At 41.2% G+C, this 19368-nt stretch overlaps 1 protein-coding gene across 6 annotated transcripts in view; it reads right to left on the bottom strand.

Annotated features, from left to right (window-relative positions):
• The window catches only part of ELAVL4 (ELAV like RNA binding protein 4), a 62173-nt gene that overhangs the window by 24817 nt on the left and 17988 nt on the right, over positions 1–19368 (bottom strand). For all 6 annotated transcript variants that reach the window (XM_054285614.1, XM_054285612.1, XM_054285610.1 and 3 more), the window contains exon 2: positions 17433–17673. In XM_054285614.1, coding sequence (XP_054141589.1) covers positions 17433–17661 — 229 coding nt within the window. In that variant the 5' untranslated portion in view covers positions 17662–17673. The remainder of the gene's footprint in view (positions 1–17432; positions 17674–19368) is intronic.

Below are 19368 nucleotides of genomic sequence, written 5' to 3'. Positions count from 1 at the left end.
AGAGGACAGAGGGAAAGCACAAAGCAATTTAAGCTCCTTAGTAAACCACAAATACACACATTTGCACAGCACAAAGATTACATCCTGACAAACCAAGTTAACAGCGCCGTGCTTTAGGAGTGCTGAAATCAAAGACTGACACAGGCTACATCAAGCTTGCAACATTGACACAAGAGTTAAAACCATTCTTGCCATAAAAGTCACAGAATCAGACACAGAAGGAAAAATTGCTGCTTCTGATGTGCCTGTGCTTTGCTGAGGAAGAGCCCAGTCCTGGTGCTCCAAGCAAGACACTGATGCCTTGGTGATGGGCCATGAGAATTGACTTCAGCACAAGGACTCCTTCAGTTGAGATAAGGGGGTCAATCTGCCCACCTGATCAAAAAGTTGTGATAGTAATTTGAACGAAGCTGAGCCTGAACATTACTACATTAGTATTCACCTGGAGAACAAATTTTTGTTTTCTTACTAATGTTTGCCCATAGAGTTATGTATCCCAAATCCCACTGCTTGGCAAGTGAAACCAGACTAGAAACAATACAGCAAACGCTGTTTTCCTGTGGAAGCCATTTGCTCTGTGTTTTTGACATGGAAGGTAACACAAATTTAAGTACCTACCAACCATTTTGTCAGTTCTACCACAGGAAATTCTGAAGGCTTGATTTTTTTTTTTCTGAAAGCTATGCTCTAGCTCAAGCAGAAATTAATCCAGGGAACGCTTTGGCAGGATGTGTTAAGTGCTCAATAATCTCTTCTACTCTGAAGCTCTACAAATACACTGTTCCTGCTGGTTCTATGAAGAACAATCATTGCCACAAGCAAAGCAGAAGCAAACTACATCCTCAGAAAGTCTGAAGCCTTCCTACTGGAAGAAACTATTCCAAGAGCAACTTAGAGATGAGTACAACTTTTAATTGCCCACCTGTGACCAAGTAAATTAAAGAATGGTTAAAACCATCTTTTTTAGTTGGAAGTAAGTTACTGTGGAATTAAAGAACTATGGTCCCCACTAGAAGCAGCCACTCATGAGAACAAGCAGAGAATGGGACAGCAGTGATCTGAACTGCCTCAAATTGTGTTTTTGTTGTCCCCTGCCCAAATGTAAAACCTAATTAAAGCTGCCCTCCCTGCAGACAGGCGTTCTGCGAGCGCCGGCACCGTCCCTCCCTTGGGAAGTAGGGCACGTCTGACAGCTCATCTCGCATCAGCCAGGCCCGAGTCAGACAGCAACAGCCTCCAGCCACCCTGCCTTGGGGACCCAAAGATAAATAATGCTCACCACCAATTCTCCACATCTCCCCAGGTCCATTTGTGCCTGTTCAAACCTGGGTGAAATTCAGGGAAGGAACTGGTCGCGGGGTGAGCCTCTCTCTGTGGCAAAAGCTCAGCGCAACTTGCTGTCCACCTGTGGCTCTTCGCGCAAACCTGCACATAACTACTCCACTTTTACATGTTTCTCAAGATTGAGATGTTTGGAATAAATAGAACCTATGGGTAGATGGCAGGGAGATTGCTTTCTGTCTTTTAAACAAGAGAAACCAAAGAGAACTCTGACGTTCAAGGCTGTCCCTGCTCCAGCAGATAGGTCCATTTCAGAACACCACCCTGTGAGCCTTCAAACCAATTCAGAAGTCTTTTAAACACATTCCTGGGATGAAAAGGGATGACTGCATCTCATACAAAAAGCTGTATGAAGTAGAGGATTTTGGAGAAGGTTACATAAATATCCTTGAGATGATATATTCATAATGTGCAGAGAGGGTCAAGTGAAATGACTTTCATTTTTTTTTTCTTGTTGTTTCCACAACAGTCACCAACAAATAGAGCTGTTCACCTTAAAAAGGAGGTAAGCTATAGAGAGAAAATTCAGATCAAGAGAAAATGAGATCTGATCATGAGCCCAGTTCAAAACCTGCTCCTTGTCTGACGCTTTTTTATACCAGTAATGTCAGTCTCATTCATTCTCCATTGCTTTACCAAAGAAAATCACCTGCTGTCACCCCAGCAATGCACACTGCAGTCTCAGGAGAACCAAACCAGAAGGGAAGCATCTTCTGCACACAGTGCTCCTAGGACCAAACAATTAAGCTAAGGCTGTCACTGTCACAATTCACTGCAACCCATCTATGAAGGGTAACTTGTTCTGTGCTTAGTGCAGCTCTATCACAGCACCCATTTAGTCTATAGCTTATTTACAATACAGACTCCTTATGTTTGTACAAACTAGGATTCATTCAATACACATTGTCCATGAACAGCAAGAAAACACTCTCCCCCTGTTAACTCACTTTTGTAAGAATTTAGGGAAAAACGCACAATCTTCCTCAAAGCAAAAACCAGACAGGCAGGCATGAGTGATAAATCATTTGGTTTTTGCTTTTTGCAGGAAGGCATCTGGGTACAAGCTTTGTTTCGGAACCTTCCATCAAGTTACTATACTTGAATTATCCTTAGTTCTTTTGAGAAGATCCCACCCCTTAACATTAGGAAAGGTCAGCTGTATTTAAATGCAATCCAATCTAGAGCCCCAGATATGGTGAGATGCTACAGTGCACCTACAATTAAGAAGCATGATTTGTCCTTGGCTAAAAACAGCCACCAGCACTATCCAAGTTCTGTAGATCCTTAAAATACAACTGGAGAGCAAAGCCACATTGCAGACAAACAGTGAAATGCACTTTTAACAGATCCCCTCCTAAGAAACACGCCTATATTTCACAAAAAAATAAAGTAAAGCTAACCCCAAACCTCTGAGAAAAATCCTCTGTTCCACAGCTAGAGCACCTGCAAAGCCTACACAATGACAGAGATCCTCAGATGGAACATGATCCCTCAAGCAAACTCTCCTCCCAAGGCATCAGAGCCCTGATACCCAAACAGCAATGGCACTCCCCATCAGGTACCTGCACAGAGAAAATTCCTATCACTGCCTTCATGCCAGAGAGACTCAGCTGAAAGCTCATTCATGCAGGAGTGAAACCTTTTTTGGGGAGCTCGAGGGGAGACACAATGAGGTCCCACGGGAGCCCTGTGCACACAGGATTTAATAAACCCCAGCCCAAGTGGAAGGGGTTCCTTTGCACCAGGCCTTCCCCAAAAGAGATGCTGCTACGTGATTAAAAAATCCCCCAAAGGAAGCCCTTGCAAACAGTGTGCTACATCCCACGTAAAACTCTCCCTCGGGGAGAGGATAAGAGAGGGAAAATGAACCAGACATACAGACACCACTCACTCAATTTTAATATCTGAATGGGAAGTGCCAGATACCATGACAACAAGCCTAGAAAAATAAAAGGGGAATAAAAAGAAGCGTTGCTCAAAAAATGTGAAACAAATCCTATAAATGTAGCTAAAGCAAATTATTAGTGATGGTGAGGTGACTGCAAGCCCTGGACCTTCACATGTCACTGGATGGGAGCCACGAGGACATGGACACAGTGACCTCAAAATCAAAGCAAGACTCCCCAAGCCCATCTGCAAGCTCCCCACAACAGAAAGAAATATCATTCAGCCAGCACCTTGAGTTAGAAAGCTTGGTTTTGCCAGGCAGTGCCAGAGGAGATAACATGAGTTTTGTCCTCTTCTGTAGTTCTGATAAATTTCTTAATGCAAGATGCCTTGATTTTCAGAGATGCTGAAGCAGTAGCAGTTCTTGTCTAAATTAAATACCAACTGACAGTAAGTGCCATTTTCCAAAATTAGATACTGTAATTATTTTCACTTTAGAATGGCCCCATATATCCAACTCCCAGCACAGAACAAGATGGAGCACCCTCTGACAACCTGCTACTGCCCAGCACCACCAGATCCTGCCAAAAATCCTACCCCCACAGAAACTTCAAGGGGGCTTCCAAAACAATGCAACTACTCCATTTTATACTTGACCACATCAGCAAGGTAAGACACACCTGCTCTTGAAAATTGTGCCTTACAGACTCATAAAGGCTCCTATCATTTCAGATGTCCTGCATCTCACTTGAAACAAGGCTTTGCTCTCACCTGCAGACTACAGAGTCCAACCAAGTCAGCTGTGCCACTGCTGTGCTTGAGGACGTGGACTAATCTGCCTGCAAAGTTCAAGCGGCACTTTGAGACAGATGCTGCTGACTTGGCTGGAGTCTTCTGTGGTTCCCATTACCATAGCATGGAAGCGTTTTACCTCTGAAACACACCTTTCTCCACAAACACCACTGAGGAAAGGACTTTTATTCCTGTTTTGGAGAAGATAAAAGGAAAGACATCACAATTTCCAGGGTGAACTTGGACAGAGTAACACAGCCACTAAAACAGGGAACTAAAACTGCAGCTCCCCCCGTCTAAGATTGGAACCTTATCATTGGTCCATTGAGAGTTGTGCTGGGCTAGAGATATCTTGTAAACAACACACACATTTCATGTTCTGTAGAATATATTAGCCTCCTTTTTCTTTTTCGTTTGCTTGCTTTTATCAAGTTTCTTTAAATGCAAAACTGGATTTTCAGCATGGGTGTGTTCGTACTACTGCAAGCAACTGATTAAATAGGTTTTGAAAAGCTACTGCTCCTGACATACACAAGACAAGTGAGCTCCATTTCTGAACAAATATTTGGATTTTGCTCCCCTCAGTTGACATCTCTTGCTTCCCCTTCTTTTCATCTTCTCCTCCCCCTTCCTTCAAGGAGCACACAGCCTCTGAATTAGCAGCTGTTCCGAGAAGAGCAGGGCTGCACTCCTCCCTGCTTTGTCCCAGAACAGAACAGGGACTGTATTATAAAAATCCAGTGTTCTGGGGACAGGCATGAATGGACAAGAAACAGCCATGACTTGTCTATCCTGAACAGTAAATTCAATGCTGAAGAGACGATCTTAACACAAGAATGCAGACATTAGAAACAAACAGGCTAAGTGAAAACAAGACTCAGTGAGAAAAAGTGAAAACAAACAGAACCAGAAAAAAATCCCCTGAATGATGTAGCAGCACATAAAAATGGTTATCAGCAGTGTGGAAAAAAAAAATCTGCAAAAGGAATTAAAGAAGTCACTGCACTATATTAACCATGCACGATGCTGTGGGAAGCAGTTCTCACGCCAAACAGGGGATGTCACACTGAGGAAAAAGGACAGCATCACTGGACAAGCAGTACAGAAAGAATGCTAAAGACCACACAACTCCAACAAGGAATGGATGCACCAGAGAAAAGGAAGGTAACGAACTGAAGGCAAATTTCTGCAGTCACGACATTTTAAAAATAAAACCTAAGGCTCAAGAGCGACTTAAGATACAAGCTTAGAAGTGTTCAGTGGTAAAACACTAAAATATGGTATCCTTTGATGAAATCTGACCAAAGTGAGATACAAAAGCCTATAGATATTTCAAATGCGTAAAGACTATGACTGAAGATGAAATATTAGAAGTGCTGCTTTTAATATTGTTACTCAAAAAAAGATGAAATTACAGAAGGGTAGAAAGAATCATTGTCTGGAACCAAAGAGAAAAGGCACTCCAAGAGCACGAGCCAGCAGGTCACAGACGAGGCACACGCTTCATTACAGCACATGAATCTTCCCTCCTGCACATCATCCCAAATCCTGGCACTTCTGAGATTTAGATGAAAGTAGAATGCAACTAAAAATTTAATACTGAACAATGGACCAGAAGCTGAAGGGAAACCAAAAGAAAGAGGGATTATTATTCACTGCTCAATAATTAGGCTTCAACCAAAGGCAGAGTAAGTTCAGAGTACAGTGAACCCATACCATACCACATACAGAGTTTTGGTGCAAATGTACCAAACTTTTACATTTTAGTGCAAAATGTATCAGACTTGTATGAAAAAGGGCAATGCCAGACAGCCAAAGTTTATGAGAAGTTCCACTAGAAAGTGATGGCAGTGAGTGGTAGAAGAAAGGCAAAAGGACAGAAACAGGAGAGAGCTTGCACACAGACCAAGGTTCCAATTTCATGAAGGGTCAGAGAACTCCAGAGTGGAAAGAATCCTGCTCAACAAAAATCTTGGTGCATAGGCTAGAGATTTTTATTAAAAGTATACTCTATCAATATACTCTATCAATAAGAAGGAAGCAAGCAGAAAACATGGGAAAGACACAGCCAAGATCTGGAAAAGCCAGTGCATCAGCAAGCTTGGAATAATTTCATGTAGAAATGGTGGCAGTAATGCTTCCAGTCTAAAGGAAATGGCAGAGGAACATAGAACTGGAAAAACAACAAGAGAATGTTTTGCAAAACAAGCATATTAACCAGGACATATTATTATACTGCAACATCAATATCTGAAACCTGTTTGACTGCAAACTCAAAAGGCCCTGGTAATTTTGTCATTAAATTATTTAATTCAGCGACATTTAAGGTTTTGTACCTCAGCCTCTGTCAAACAGCAAAAAACAAAAGCCATAACAATACTAACAAATTTCACAGTAATTCAGAACAATGACTCTCAATACCTGCTCTGTCTCATCAACAGCCTACTAATTAAACTCTGAGCTCTACTAACCACTTTTTCCAATGCACAGAGGAAAGTAATTTATTACAGACTGAAATACAAAATTTAATATTAACAACACAACTCGTGACTGCAGCATTTTTAATCTGATCAGCAGAAACATAAATAAAAGCTGCAACCTGACAGCTAAGAAGGTTAATCTGTAATAGTTAGATTTACGTAGATGACTTTACACAGCATCTGGGAAGATGCTGAGAAAGGTAAAGCTACTTCATCATATTCCAAAACATGCTACCTATAAAAATTTTGCTATGCACTGATATATAGACTGCAGGGAGCCTCACCATAAATTTGTTTCAGCTTTAAGACAGAACCTCCAAGAATTTTAAAGCAAGAGCAGGAATTTAAGCTGGGTTTCAAATGTTTAAAACATTACTTTTAGGTACCTGCAGGTAACAAAAGTAATGAACACCATTTCAAGGAGAAAATATTATGACTCTGTGTGCACATACTACTTAGTTCTATCACTTAATCTTGGTAGTTTTTTGAGAAGAATATTAGCATGAATATGCTCCTCAGTAAATTTTCTCCAGCATAGAAATTCCGTTCTTTTCGAGATGGCAGATTTCTGCCATTGTTGGCTAGCCACCACTAAAAACGGTGCAATTTCTGTGATACACTACTCTTATAAAAGGCTTTTCACAGTATTAAGCAGGTAGGTGGTCAATGAACTTGTTCCTTTTGTTTCCACTTTGGCAAAATACCTGACCTGGAGCAAATGAGTCCCTCAATACTACCAACAACCAAAATGAAGGCACCAGAGCAGCTATTCCAATGCAGCAGAAAGCATAAGGGAAAAATATGTTACCAGTCAAGCTCCCAAGCTGTTCATGTTTGGGGCTGGGTTTTTGGGTTGTTTTTTTTTTTTTGGTTAACACAAAGTGGCTTCCAGAGCAGGAAAATGTTTAAAGAAACAGAACTGGGCAAAGATATGCACTGGTAAATAGAAATGACACAGATACAGCAAGTAGGAGAACAGAGGAGTCTAAAAAAGGAACTGCTGGAGAATACTTCTTGTTACATGTCCTATCTTCTCATGCCCTACCTACCATCCTCACAGCCAGCAAAGTCAATACACCCCCTCCATCCAGCCAGCAGCTTCCCAGGGAAGGAGGAGGCAGCCTCATTTTTTGGGCCCCAGAATTCTGCAGCAAGAGGAAGGGAGCCTGTTGATGCCTAACTTAAGGTGCTTCCAAATGTGTGTGAGCACAATTATCTGAATAGGGCAGCAGGGAGATTAGAGCTTGCACTGCAGGAACAGCAGTCCCTCTAGTACAGCAACAATTAATCACACTGGCAATGCTGCCATTTGTTTGCTTGCAGGTGAGTATGACGCAGCTTTTTGTCCATCTGCTTTTGCAACACCCCTTGAAAATCATCTAACTGGAAAAAAAAAAAAGGCAGTATAGGCTCTTGTGAATAAAAGTAATAAGTGTTCAGTGTTTTTGCCCCTCAAGCTGATATATTCCACTGATTAAACAGATGCTGAGAGTCATAAGAACAGCAGAACTGTCAGAGCAGAGGTCTGCCTGGTCCAATATCCTGCCTCCAGCAGCACCTGCAAGTCAGGTACTCACACTGAAATTCCTAGCAGGGACAAGCAGCAACATCTGCAAAGTCAGTGATGGATCCTGCTCAGGAATCCAGCAACATGCAGCAGTGAGTCAGCCAAAGCAGTGCCAGCGAGCAAAGCCAAATAAATGGACTGGCCATGATGCTTGCTTTCTCTCTTTTCATAGAATGAGAATTTTGCAGGAATGAGAGTGTAGAGTGACCATGAGATAGTGGCATCACAGAAGTGGGAAACATGGTACCTGAGCAAAACACTTCTTAATAAATGTGGAGAGAGCCAGAAGAGCCCAAACAAAACTCAGGCTGTATCACAAACAGTATGAAAAGTCAGAGGCTGCAGTACCCTATCAATGACTATTCCAGGAATGAAGCACAGGACATGAAGAGAATGCTGATGCAATCCAGAGATTTGTTGGCAAAGACTGTGCATCAGAGCAACTTCCAATAGCCCAGATTCCCGAGATGGTTATCTGTGCTGACTCTGAGCACAGGACTGCCAGTGAGCTGCACACAATGGCTGCTGGACTCCCAGCTCAGGCAGCAAGAGAAACCATGTTTTATGCAGGAGAAAAGAAGTGGTGAGCAGTGTTAAGGGTGTAGAAAACACCCTCTCCATATATCCTTGTGTTTAACAGCAAAATTAGAAGTTAAGAAGTTTTAACTGTAAATCAGTTTAAAACGGTGTCCTAAGTTTCCAAGCAGTGAGATTGAATTTCTGAAGCTTTCTGGAAGCAAAGGAGAAAAAAAAGTATTTAAGGCCAGGCAAGACCTCCATGGAGTAAGTATCCCAAAAGGAACTTGGCCCTTGACAAATTGTATCTCATTTGACAAATAGATAGGAAAGAGGTTGGCTTGATCATGCAAATGGGTCTTCCCTCAAGTCACAGAGTAACCCCAAACACAAAAATCTGAAGGATGTATTCTGAGGGGACTGAAACAGAAAGATGACTTTGATCAGTTTAGGGACTGCACACCAACTGAGGTAGCAGAAAACAGAGGAGAGGCAGGAATGCTGAGGACATTCACGCTCCTAGGAGCAGCAGATCCCAATACTGGTCTGAAGGTCCCACGTTGACCATTCCCCAGAAGCCAAGGTGAAGATCACCGTGGCAAAACTCTTTTGTCCAAAGAGAAAACAAACAGCTTGCTAGGGGGAACTCAGCTGATGATGGACCAGCTCTGCAAGACAGAAGGGACAAGGACTCCCTGGCTCACTGATTCAGAGAATGAGCTACTGCAGGCAGGTCAAGCAACCCCGGTCACGAGTTTACTGAACACGCTCTGAAAGTCAAGAAGAAACTCCAAATGCAGTGTTGGTGGAAATAAGCCTTGTAAAGAGGGAGAGCAGGACGCAGATCACTTTCCAAAGCATTTGGACTGGTTTTACACAGGTCACTGCTGCTCCTGGACAAGCTGTGTAGCAAAAGCACAGGGGAAGCAGGCAGAGGTGACAGCTACAGTACAGCTCACAGGTGTGGCTGGAGGGCAGAACTCCTTGAGCAGCAGGGAATGGAGAAACACTGGGAAAATCAGCCTTGGAGCCCTGACAGGTACCTGGGTGTGCTGTCTGCTGCTGCCCCACAGGACCCTGCCTCAGCTGGAAGTGCCTTGCTAGTGGGTGACAGGCTCCCAGAGCTTTCCTGGCACACACATGCCTTTCCTGCCCTTTCTCCTTCAGCTAAAAGGAAAGAAAAAGTTACAGAGAGAAGCAGCTGTGCAAAGTGCTAAAGCACAGGGTCTGGGCTTCTGGAAGAGAGGGCAGAATGATCCAAAAAGGTGAGAGAACACTGGAAGTGAAGGGTGGAGTGCCACCAAGAGAGGGTTGCACCTGAGCCATTCCAGTGGCTGTCCCCTGGCAGATGGCTTCTCTTCAATGCAGGTGACAGAGGAGATGGAAAAAAGGCTCAGAGCAGGAGGTCAGCAGACACTGGAAAGCCTCACAAGTAACCTTGTATCAGGAGGTCATGAGCTCAGAGATGCAGGCTTGTGCTCTTGAGGAAAACCACCCTCGTAATCCTTCCACACTGGGCTTGATAGGATGGTGATGGTATTTACTCAAACCAAGCAGCAAAAACTGAAGAATACTCTAAATATGCATTAGAGGCATTTAATACACTGCAGAAGCAGCTCAGGATTGAAACCAGTGAAGTTAATTAGAAAGCTCTTTTGCAGCACAAGGGCCATGTGCCTGCTTGCTCTCTGCCTATTTGCCCCAACACTCATTTTCAATTGCTTTTTTCCAATAATCAAGAAATCAAAATTCTTTTGTTTGCCGGCACAGAGTGTGCACCAGGCGACTGCAGAGAAGTGATAAAGAAAATGATGGATGCTAATTTGACCATTCTCCTCAGTGTTCAGCACAGACATCAAACCACACAAAAAAAAAACATTTTAGAGATCCAGCCCTGAGACACTCGCTACCATTTCTGTGTCTCCTCCCCCACAGTGCTAAGTTCAGATACTTAATGCAAATGTTCATTAAAATAATCAATATTTGGGGATTGTCTTGAATCTGCAGCCCTTAAAATAGGATATGCAACATGGAAATTACGTTTATCTCTGCTTCAGAACAGAATATACTTCAGGAAATAAGCTGTAAAAATAACTAGGCTATGAAATTAAGATCAATTTATCAAAGGTCTTTAATAACATTCAGAGCCATATATTTAGTCCTTTAAAAATAATTCTAGATTTCAAATTTAAAAGACTCTGAAACATGTCTGGTTTTACACATATCTTTTAATATTTCATTCTCTGCATAAAATGAAAAACTAAAGCATAGTCTGTATTCCATCTGATGAGCAGAAAGAATTTTTTCTTTTCACTTCCAAACTACATTATCTTACACTTGTGCTTCTCTGGGCACTTGACTTTCAGCTGCACTAACACTGCTCTGACCACTCTCTTCTCACTGCGTTTGTCTATGCACTCAACATAAAGAAGTAACTTCCATACAAATCTCCTTTACCTAATAAATGCAGTGGGGCCAACATACAGTCACTTCCTGAAAAACCTAAGGCAATTCACCTAATTTGGTATTATTTTTTCAGACAAAAGAACCCTAGCTGAGTACTTTGCTGTATAAATATTTTTCCTATTTCAGCAAATACCAAGTCTTGTGCTTTCAAGGAAGTCAAATGCAAAAACTCCACAGCTTCTTACAGAGACTCCCTATACAACCAATTTGAGGGGCACAACTAAATATGGCCTTTAAATGCAATCAAGCCAAATGCCCGAAATAAATATTCAATTTATGGTGAACACCACTGCATGAAATAATTTTCCCCCGTGTTCTGAAGGACTGTATTAATTCTCCTCTTCTACCAGAGCAATGAAATTGCTGCTAACACTCAGTCCAACAAGATCTGAGCCAAATAAATGATCAGAGATCAGTGACTAGTTACCACTGCTTTACAGAGAATTACCAAAAACCCCTTCCAAGTCAACAAGGGAATAAACTACCTCTACAAGGTATTTTTCTCCTAAACCCTGTTATTAGGTGGGCTTATGCTAGGAGGCATGAGTGTTTACATACTTTCTAAAGAGTTTATAAGTCTTATCTAACATAATCCTTGCATTCTATAATCCTATCTGTTTAATGTATTTTGTGTGGGGAAAACCACTGGAACCAGGAATATCTCAAAATGGAAGGCACTTCCAAAGCACAATCAGTGAACTGGACATCAAATGCAGAAGTAGTTTATGCTCAGGTTAGATTTCCAGTGATCTCAGATCAGGTACCTTAATACTGGGTTTCATTGTAAACTATATTAATCTGCATATGGAGCTTTTTTTTCCTTTCCACAGGACACGTTTGGCACACCATTTTACAAAATTATTAAAGCAAAGATAGATGAAACACTGCCAGCCTTTGTATGTGAATTTTTCAGTGAATACATGTTCTATCTGCAGCTTCTAAGCATAAATAGCTGTGAACTATTTCCCTTAAATAAAAATAAATCTTTTCTCCCCTTGACAAAGCAGCGCAATTTCACTAATATCTCCGCAATTTCCAGCTTAAGTGTTTCACCTGCAGACTTAACCATGAAATAGTTACTTATTGTCACAAACTGCTTTACCAAAGGCTTGTTCCCTAGCTATTTTTCCCATTTTTGCTTTGTCTCTTTATATTACCATGAGATTCCAGTCCTCCTTTGACTCCAACCCACATGGACCCATTGGGACCTCCTGGTTATCTACTCTGCCATGCCTCAAAATCTCCAATTAAATACATAAAACTTGGCTGCTGCCAACACTGGGCCAATACTAGGTGATGTCTGCTTACCAGGGAAAGCTTCAGGGTTTTCCTGCTACTGTAAAACTGCCATTAGACCTCCCCTCCCCATTCCTGCCTGCCTTCTCTCCTGCCTCCCTGGGCATCACCAGTGTGCAATTAATGGCTTCTGCTCCTGAGGATACAGAACTTCTGCATCCCTTGCTTTCCAAATGCAGATGCTGAAATTAAGGCTGCTTAATTAAGCTCCAAATTTCAGCAAACTGCAAACTTGCAGCTCTGAACAGCATGTTCTAGATAGAAACACACTAGTTCCCTGTCATTTGGTTAAATAAAATCTGGGTCTTTGCTTTTTACAGCAGCAGCATTTCAATATGGGATTCTTATTTTACAGGAAAGTTGGAAACTTTTATTTCTACACAGCACATAATACCAACTCAGTGTGGACAAACTTCTGGATTGAAGGAGTAGAACAGCCTTCCCAGGTCAACAATTTATTGGTTTCCACAGAGGGATGAGCACTGCACACTTCTCATGTGAAAAATAACTTCCAGTACTCTCATAATACTGCATGATTTCTGATTCTGCCATTTTAATAGGTTTTAGTTCTTGGATCCTATGCTTGAACACCCCAAGGAGTAAGGGGTGGACAATCCATAACTTCTAGAGAAGGCTACAGGTAAAGCAGTCAGTATTTCCTTCCGTCCTTTTCACTCATTGATATTTAATTTACACTTACAAGGCCATGATTATCTCTGAAGTTCAGTTTTAATCTAAACCTGCATGAGTAATATTATAAATACCTGAAGCTAAAGTGAAAGGCTTCAATCTTTGTACATAATCTTAAAGGAATTGAAAATCCAAAAAAGAACAATTAAAAAAACCTAAATCCAACAGAGTTACATTCTGGGCAGAGGAACACCAAAGTTCTTATTATACATGCAAAGAACATCAAATTGTACCACACACTAGAATTATGCAAACCCTGCCATAACTTAAGGGATGCACAGAAATCTTGTATCAATAAATATTCTGCTTTACAGCATTCCTGGATCATTTGAAGATGCAAAAGAGGTAAATTCCAGGGTAAATTACAGAACAACAACAAAAAAAAAAAAGGGAAAAAAAGCTACCAAATGAATTAAAAAATTAGTAACAAACATCCCCTTCTCCCACACACAAACTATGTCAACAAGGACAACTCAGAGGGCCAGCAGCTCTTACAGTATCTGACGGACACTACACTGACTGGATCTTTTGTTTGCAAACACAGGACAAAACAAGTTCAGCATTTCTTCTCTGGAAATTCCCATGAATTCAAGCCCTCTCCCTCAAGCGATGAAGATATTTGTCACTGGTTTTCTTCAGACAAAATAAGAAATAAAGAGCATCTGCAACACTCTCTAGCTTTGCATTTCTGGTTAGTGCTGAGCCTCACTCACATCCATCTGAAGCCATAGGTTTCCTCCCTGAAGTCGCCTCCTCTCATCTAATGCTGTTCTAAAATGTTTATGCCACTTAGCCGGGTTTTTTTTAACCCAAGTTCCTTCTCATTTTTTGAGCGCAGCTGATTAAACCTGAACAACTGGGTTGTTGGACGAAATATGCTGTAGCTATGAAATGGTACAGCAGGGACCAGTTTCACTGTTAATTTAAAATGCTAGAATTAATTAGGTAGTGTAAATGAAGAATTTAATAAGCACACTTTACAACCACAAGTTCTGCTTTTATTAAACACCCCTGCCAAACGAAGGCAACTATCTTCAGTCTTGTTTTTCCTTGTCTCATTCCCTTAAAATCTCTGCAGTGGAAAAAAAAAACCCCAAACCATTTTTGCTATTGCAACCCCTCCCCCATAATTAAAATGTATGCCTGACTTCCATCTCCTCTCTCAAGTCATTAGCATCTTTAAAAAATGCTACTGTATATCCTGCCTGTTCTGAGAAGCTACCAAACAAAACCCAAGTTTACGATTTTGGTTTTGAATACCAAATTAAAGGCTGTCTTAGAAGCTGTCATTCCTATTCAACTCAGAGCGGTGTACTACCAAATTAGCATAGTTTTTTAGTAAAGGAATATGCTTAACGTGTGCCTTCCCAAAGCGAGGGGGCAACTTCATAAACCAATTTTATTAAAAACTCCTACTACTGTTCTAAGGCTGCAAAAAGACTTGGAGCAGATGACTACTCCTGTCATTGTTTAACCAAATTTAAAATGAATAAGAGTTCAGGTTATGAATTTTATTGGAGAGATCCAGTATGTTTAAAAAGACTTTCTATGCCTTTTAACTCCTTGAAAAAAACATTTCAGAAGACTCAACATTATCCTAAAAAAAACGCCCAACTTTGCAGCTCCTTGACAAGGGAAATAGAATCTTTTACATGAGCCAATTCAATGCTACCTAGCTTCAGAAATACATTTGAGATTTTCTACTATGGTTTTGCCAGGAGAACTATTTAATCATGATTTGGTTTATGACCTTTTCTATTTTTCTTGAAGCAAGCTCTCCCTACAGCTTTTTATTCTGACTTTTTTTTGATTTGTCTGATAATTCAGCCCAGCAAGAAGGAAGCAAACTTACAATATATGAAGACAAACCAGACTTTTAACAGAAAGAAAAGCACATTTTTTTTAAAGGCATAACAAAACAGAGCATGCTTAGCTTAGATTTATTAAAGCCACAAAATTTTCAACAGAAACAATGAAAAGTCTAAAAAGCAGGCAAAATCTAAACTCTTTCACATCTTCACTGCTAAAGCAATAGCTTAAGAATTCACTGGTTTTTTTTTTTTCAATATAGCTTTCACTGTCAGAAAAAAATACTTCTATTGATTTTTAATAAGGAAAAAGCAAAGAACTCCTGAAAAGCCAGTCATTCCTCTTGCAGCCTACTGGCATACCTCCATCCCTCCCCTCCCAAAAAAAACCAGTCCAGGGGCCTAACGAAGAGCATGCTTATATGATGATCCAGAAAGATGAGCTGGCTATGACCTCAGTACATTTCCATTTTGTTACTCTCCATGTTCTAAGAACCTTAAAAACATGAACTGCTTCTGGCAGAGGACTGAATTTGATTTACTAACTCTGAATTCAATGTGAGGAATGAATATGCATCCTCAAATTCACTAATGTTGCACAATGCCTTGATAACAGGCCTGAAAACCTTGGCAGATGAAATTCTGTTTTCAAAAACAGCACAGATAATTTGGAGCACAATTTTTTTTTTTTTTTTTGCAAATATGGCTCTTTTGTACTTGTATCACCTCTTAAAACAACACGTAGGGGTGATGTCCTCAAGGCATCTGCGCAAGTTTTTTTTAAAGAATGGTTCCTTTAAAGTATTTTAGTGATCAAAGACTTATGCACCTTGTATGGAAAGAAAAGGCATAGGCAAAAAAACTACCCAAGAATGTGTCAGAAGATCATATAGCAAATTTCTCATATCTTCAAACAGAAAGACAAAAGCCTGGAGATGGAATGAAACAAAAAGAATACTGTTCCTTGCTGATGAAGTAATGGCTCTCTGTCCAAAGACATTCCCTATCCTATGAAAACAACACTGAATATCTTAAGTCTTGAAAATATATTGTAAGAACATCATCATGAATTTGAGGGATAGAGTGAGTAGTAAAAGCTCGTGAAACACAAGATGAAAATTCAAGCTAGGCACCCTAGACTCCTGTAGATGAAGGTTTCACTTCTGCCTGAAATAACTGAACTAACCTGCAGTTAAATTTTTCAGATTATTTTCAGCCTAGAAGAAAAACAAAGGCCTGCAGAAAAAAACCCCAAAGTAAATAAAAGTCAATTCCATTTTTCAATCTTCTTTTCAGAACACCCGGAGCTGTGGCCAAATCAGAAGATTTACTGCAATAGATACATCATGGTCAACGTGCTAAAGAAAGCTCTGCTGGACTAGTGAGGACTCAAGCTGCCCTGCAGCTACTGCCATTTGTTATGTGCCTTGTGCTCAACCAGAGCAGTGCTGTGTGTTGAGAAGTAAACAAAAAAGAAACATTGCATGTTGAAAAGCACTAAGCAGATCATGCTAATGCTGCCCGTACAATGGCTGCCAGGATGCTATAGAAGCAGGTATGAAGATTTGCATTTTAATTCCTCATCTTCCCATGGTGCCTCTTCCCACAGAGCACACCCCCAAGTCTCCAGAAGAGCCTCTGAGGGGAGCTGACTCCTTTTTTTGGAACCTTTCCCTCCCAAGGCTGCTGCTCTCTGTGCTAAACATAACAGCACTGGTGATGCACTGAACAGCAGTGAAATTTCAGCTGCTCCCACCTACGGTGTGAGTAGACACACAACCCAGAAAACTAACCTATAAAAGCTGATTGTTCATCCCATCTTGTGCACCAGTGGATTCCTGGCTGCAGCAGCAAGGATGTGGATCAGGCCAGGTGCATCTGCACCCATCCACACCTCCTCTAGTGACAGTGCAGACCTCTCCCTGTTGAGGCAGCATCTGCCATGGGAGGCTGCTATTCTGAAGGCACCTACCAATGGATGCTACTTCATATGAAAAAGGATCCCTGCAAACTAAAGTGTTTTTGGGGACCAGAGTTAATTAACTATTATCTAGAGCTGTCTGAATGAAATCCAGAGCAGTGTGTTTTAAGTATAGCCCAGTGCTGCTCCGGCACACCATGGCCAATAAGCTGTGATGGACATGCAGAACCACCTCACTTTAGAGTGGTCTTAAACAGGCTGAAATTAATGAGGGTTTGGTGAAGCTCAAATGGCACGGTCAGAATTCAGAACCATCATTTGGCTCAAGCCATTCAGACCACTCTGTGTTAAATAAAAATGAGATGAAGAGGAAAGCAAGACCACTGTCTAAGCTGTCCTGCAGGAAGCTGCACAGTGTGTTACACACATGCAGACTGGCAATGTTCAGACTTCTCCCCCATACCTGTAGAGGCCGAGAGACAAGGGGCTTCTCAGCTGCTCTAGATCCAGTGTGCAGCCCTGAAAACAAAAGGCTTGCCCCTGAAGTTCAGCACTGCATCTGCTGCATTGCCTGTGTTAGCACTTGCAATACAGCAGCACCAGGGTTCTGCTGACCCCAAGCACAAGCTGACCCTTACCAGGCAAACCCCACAACACCAAGCGCTTACCTGTGATTTTGTCTCTCACGAGCTTGCAGGATTCGATTTCACCAATGCTCCCAAAGAGACTCCTGAACTCCTCCTGGGTCATGTTCTGGGGTAAATAGTTGACTATGAGGTTGGTTTTGCTGTCATCTGTAGCAGCCCCTGTCTGCATGGGGGAAGGGCAGTTTCTACTGTTGCTGGAGGGTCCATTGGTTGTATTGGAAGTAGGGCCATTCGACACCTGAGGCTCCATGGTGCTAATTATCTACAGCAAAATAAGAGAAAGGGGAAAAAAAACCACCCTTAAGTTTCATAGATACAATAGCTATTTTTAAAGATACTCACAAACGAATGAGTAGGTAGCATTCATGGCCAATTTAGATACTTCAACAAAAAAACCCGGCTTGATTCCTCTGTTATTGTTGCAAAGTAGGTCATGCTAGTCTTTGGCTGTGAGCATATACTAAGATGCAGTTAAAAAAAACCTTTTTTTGTTAATGCGAAGCTGATTTCTGCTTTCATCACGCAGCCATTTTCACAAATGTAAATTTAAACCACATAAATTTAATTATAATTTAAGGTAATAATCATAATTAAAATTATAGTTCCATTAAATCAGATGAAGTAAGTGTATGGCTCTATATGAAAAGGTAAAATATTTTACCTATTTAATAACTGTATCACAGAGTGCAATGACAACAACATTAACCAGGCACAGTCAATCTGCACCATGTCGTCACTCAGCTTGCCTTCAATTAATAAACTTGGTGTCCCAAGACATACCATTGACTGGTTCCAGTGATGACCTATATTCTCCACCTATATTTTCCTCTAACTAACTGACACCTCTTTAAATAATAGAGCCCTGGATTTGCAATCTTCACAGATACAAAGGTCTTCAGATATTTACTATAATCAAAAAGGTTTAATCAAAGAAAGGCTTAGCAGGCACAGGTGAAGGCTGCAATTATAACAAGCACATCTATCTTGAAACACAAATCTGCAATTTTCACCGAAGAGACTTAAATAGACCTTTCCAAAAAACAACAAATAAGAATCCAGCTTAACAAAGTGTGTTGCAGGACAGTAGCCCCATTGTCACCAGTGTCACCCATCACGTGAGCAAAGCTGCCTGCATGTTTATCTGCAGAACACAAGTTTTCATCCCAAAACTGCACAGGCAGACAAAGGAAGCAGAAAAATCTGGGTACTTCGAGCTTTTTCTATATAACTTGCCTCTACTGTGGGTTCTAGCCCATCTTCACTGTCCCCAGTGCTGCCAAAGGAAGGGACAGCTTAGCCTCAATTCTGGATAAATTAAAGCAATACAAATGGTGGCTCTTGCTGCCTGCTGTGAGGTTTGTGATGTGCAGCTTCACTGGAATCAAAGATCATCCCTCAGATGGGCTCAGCTTCCCTCCACCAGAGAGTCAGTGATGCAAACTGCTGCCCCAGGCAGGAGATTCCACTGCCCAGGGACAGTGACAAACACGGGAGAACAGAGGGCTAAGGCACCACACACTCTGCACCCGGTATTCTGCCGATCCTGTAATTATTATAATTACTCAAGATTTAATTTGCTTTCTTTTTTAAATCCAGGGATGTACATAGTGTGACAAATTAGGCCTGTAATTCAGGAGGATGGGGACACACACACCCCAAAAAAGGGGTGTCGATTCTAAAATTAACTGCATGAGGGTGGCTCAGAGTCTAAATAGGTTATATTCTGGCCATGTCTTTTTTAATTGAAACGCTTCAGTGTTAGTTTAATGCCTCATTTAGGAAATAACCCTCTTTTTTATCAATGGAAATAAGTCCTGAATTACCATTATTTTTATTATCAAGCCCAGGAATAGCTACTTGGTTTAACAGCTTTTAAATAAAAAAGAAGCCTTGCCACATTGTGCTTAACAGAGATGCCTTAAAACCACACGGCAGAATCATTTTGAAAATAAACTGC

Source organism: Melozone crissalis, unplaced genomic scaffold, assembly GCF_028551555.1.
Source record: "Melozone crissalis strain CALT ecotype California unplaced genomic scaffold, PUWL_Pcris_2 ptg000045l_1, whole genome shotgun sequence".
In the NCBI taxonomy this organism is placed as follows: Eukaryota; Metazoa; Chordata; class Aves; order Passeriformes; family Passerellidae; genus Melozone; species Melozone crissalis.
The sequence above is the reverse complement of the archived record's forward strand: the minus strand, read 5'-3'. Positions and strand labels throughout refer to the sequence as shown.